Source organism: Cephus cinctus, unplaced genomic scaffold (assembly GCF_000341935.2).
Source record: "Cephus cinctus unplaced genomic scaffold, Ccin1 Ccin1_scaffold0215, whole genome shotgun sequence".
NCBI lineage: Eukaryota > Metazoa > Arthropoda > Insecta > Hymenoptera > Cephidae > Cephus > Cephus cinctus.
In genome coordinates, this window is record NW_014332933.1 from 148769 (window position 1) to 151789 (window position 3021).

At 44.7% G+C, this 3021-nt stretch overlaps 1 protein-coding gene across 16 annotated transcripts in view; it reads right to left on the bottom strand.

Moving 5' to 3' along the window:
* Nucleotides 1-3021, bottom strand: part of LOC107265174 (zinc finger protein 587) — a 59653-nt gene that overhangs the window by 50543 nt on the left and 6089 nt on the right. Inside the window, exon 5 of one of the 16 annotated variants that reach the window (XM_015734328.2) lies at nucleotides 26-1914. The exons of the other annotated variants lie outside the window; for them this stretch is intronic. Within the exon in view, the coding sequence (XP_015589814.2) occupies nucleotides 579-1914 (1336 nt within the window). The 3' untranslated portion in view covers nucleotides 26-578. Of the gene's footprint in view, nucleotides 1-25; nucleotides 1915-3021 lie in introns of those variants that run through there. 16 annotated transcript variants of the gene reach the window in all.

Here is a 3021-nt window from a genome sequence, read left to right on the forward strand (position 1 = left end):
CCCCCCCATTCTCCATCACTCTTTTATCGATACGAACTCTGATAGCGTTTTTCAAATTTCCTTCAAGTCGACATTCTCATCAGGCAACATCTACATTTAACGAGATCAGACCTAATATGCAGTGTAGACTAATATACTATTTATATACATAGCTATTAACCTAATTGTTAATGTATCTACATACACAAAGTATTCGTCTTTCTGCTTCTATACGAACCACAACGTCCATAGAAACGTACAAATTGTATCACAGTGAGGGTATTCGCGTGTTACTATAATAATAAGTGGCTCGTATAATTCTAGATTCTTCAGTGTAGCTGAAGGTTTTCCGTTTGGCAATGGAAAATCAATGGGCAATGGGCAATGGGCAATGGTGCTAATACTGGATGTGATCATTGATTCTCTATGGTGTCCCTAGTTCATAACGACAGGAAAAGCTGAAATTCATTTAGAACGATTGTAATAACAAAAGCTACATAAAGCTGCGAAATAATAGTGAATCTGGCATGAGGGGTGCAAGGACGAGGTGCAACGAAGAGGCAAAAGCGAGAAGAACGAAGATAAGGGCCTAGGAGTACTCAGTGTTTCTTCATGTGATTGAGCATAATAGTGCGCGTGACGAAGCCTTTTCCGCATAGGGTGCAGGTATAGGGTCGCTCTCCCGTATGATATCGGCGATGTACGGTCAGCGTTGAGGCCTGAGTAAAGGACTTGCCACACATGGCGCAGAGATACGGACGCTCGCCAGTATGAATGCGCTGATGCACTACGTAATATTTACGGTGGGTGAAGCCCTTGCCACATACGTCGCACACGAGTGGACGCGAGCGATGCATAATACTCTTGTGACTTGTCAAGGAGTCGAGAGTCGGAAATTCTTTGGTGCAGGAATCGCAGGGATAGGAAGAATTCCCGACTGTCACGGCTACGGCGGCAACGGTCTCTACCACGTTCCTTAACGTCAGCTGCTCTGAAACACTAGGTACATCCTTACTCGAAGAACTAGGAATGTTGCTTCTAGCTGTTGCAACTGTCCTAACTCCGGTTGTGTTGATGCGATCGCTTTTGTTTTTGTTGCTACTATCCTTACTGCTGTTGCTGCTGTTCTTGTTGTCGATGCTGCTGCTCCTGCTGCTGCTGCTGCTGTTAAATGTGTTATTCGTAGATTTATGAGTCTTGGTGTGATGGTTATAGGCATTACGCGTCTCAAAGCGCAAAGGACATCGAGGACAGGAGTAAGGCTTATCGCGAGTAGCGTCGTGAACCTTCTTGTGTCGCTCGAGGAGCGTGCGATAGCGGAAGGTCGCAGTGCACTTGTCGCAACCAAAAGGCTTCGTCGTCTCGATATGCGTGACTTCGTGCATTCGCAAATGACTTTGAGTCAAAAAGGTCTTTGAGCAGATGCCGCAGGAAAATCTACGTTCGAGGTCCAAGTGACTCGTGCTCAAATGATAAGTTAGTTTAAACCGAGTGTGGAAGACAAGACCGCAGGTAGGACAGACGTGCGACTCTCTTATAATTCGACGATGGTCCACGTTGACCTGATGATCAATGGGAGTAGCGATGCCGATAGCGACGTTCCCAGGAGCGTTCGACGTAATCGTGCCAGCAGAAATGCTCGAGGTTGAAGAGTCAAAGGGGACGTTGGAGGTTTCGGTAATGGAGTGTAGGCTGGATAAGAGTGATCTGCTGCCTCCATGGCCGATCTCGAGCGCCAGAGGCAGCATTGCGTGAAGAAAAGGCGTCGTCGTCGCCGTCGCCGTCGACGTCGACGTCGACGTCGTCGTCGTTATCGTCGGAGGGGATAGAGGGATAAAATTGCAGTAACCGGCGAGAATAAGTTCACCACTCTCCGGAGAGGGCGACAGTATTTGTCGCAACATCCCCGATAATCCGCCAAAGAGCTCGGCTTCCCTGAAAGGATAAAACCCAACAACAATGCTACGTGACCGGAAGTATCTGTTTGAGCACGTCAACGAACAGGCGGTGAAGAGGTTGCTTTTGCTTTTGCTTTTGCTTTTGTGTTGTAGTGATGATAATGCTGACGATGGTGATCGTGATGGTGATTACCAATAATGACGATAGTGCAAAGTGCTACGTTTTATTTGGCTTCACTCGGAGTCGCAAAGTTGTTGCTTGCAACCAATAATAACCAGCCCCCACCACATTCCCAGAATGAAGAAGGCAGCTTTAACAACATTTGCATGTCGCACTTTAATTCCATTCCAGTTCAGCCCATCTTCTTTCACCACGTCTCATTCCAATTGATCCCCGCGTATACCAGGACTTACCAGATTTTCAGCCGTCCTTTGACCCATCCCACCCACCATGCTTCATCACACCATTCCAATATCATTTACACACATTTAGCTTCAGTTCATCATACTCAAAACGCACACTGGCAGACGCGTATATGCACCAATCGATCCCCCCCCCCCCCATGCACTCATTATTATCAAATCTTTACACGTTTATTCAACACTCTTGATCTACCAGCTAACCATTCCGCCCAGTATCTTTCCGACTGATGTCTACGTTTCTGGATCCACCACATTCACAAATCTTATTAAAACAAAACAACATCCTACTGATAATAAAACAGGGGTGTTCTCGGCAAACGCAATTTACGCCACAAAATTGTCTTTAAAAAAATGCCACTGAGAAATTTACGCAATAACACAAGTCACGATAAAAGCAAACTAATTCTTAATAATAATATACATATCATATAGATTTAATAGAGCAAATTGTCTCACCTTTAAAAAGTTGTATATTGCAGTAACCCAGATAGATTCTCTTCATAATCTTAATCATCTTGATTATCTTCATCACTGAATAATCGAAACACACATGATGTATTACATCCACGCGAAATTTCGAGACCGATTTCTTTTTCGATAAAAGAAGACATCGTAGTACTGGTCTTACATCTAATATTACATGCTACCAAAATTATTCACTTAATATATCGCGATTGAGTGAGAGAGAGAGAGAGAGAGAGAGAGAGAGAGAGAGCGAGAG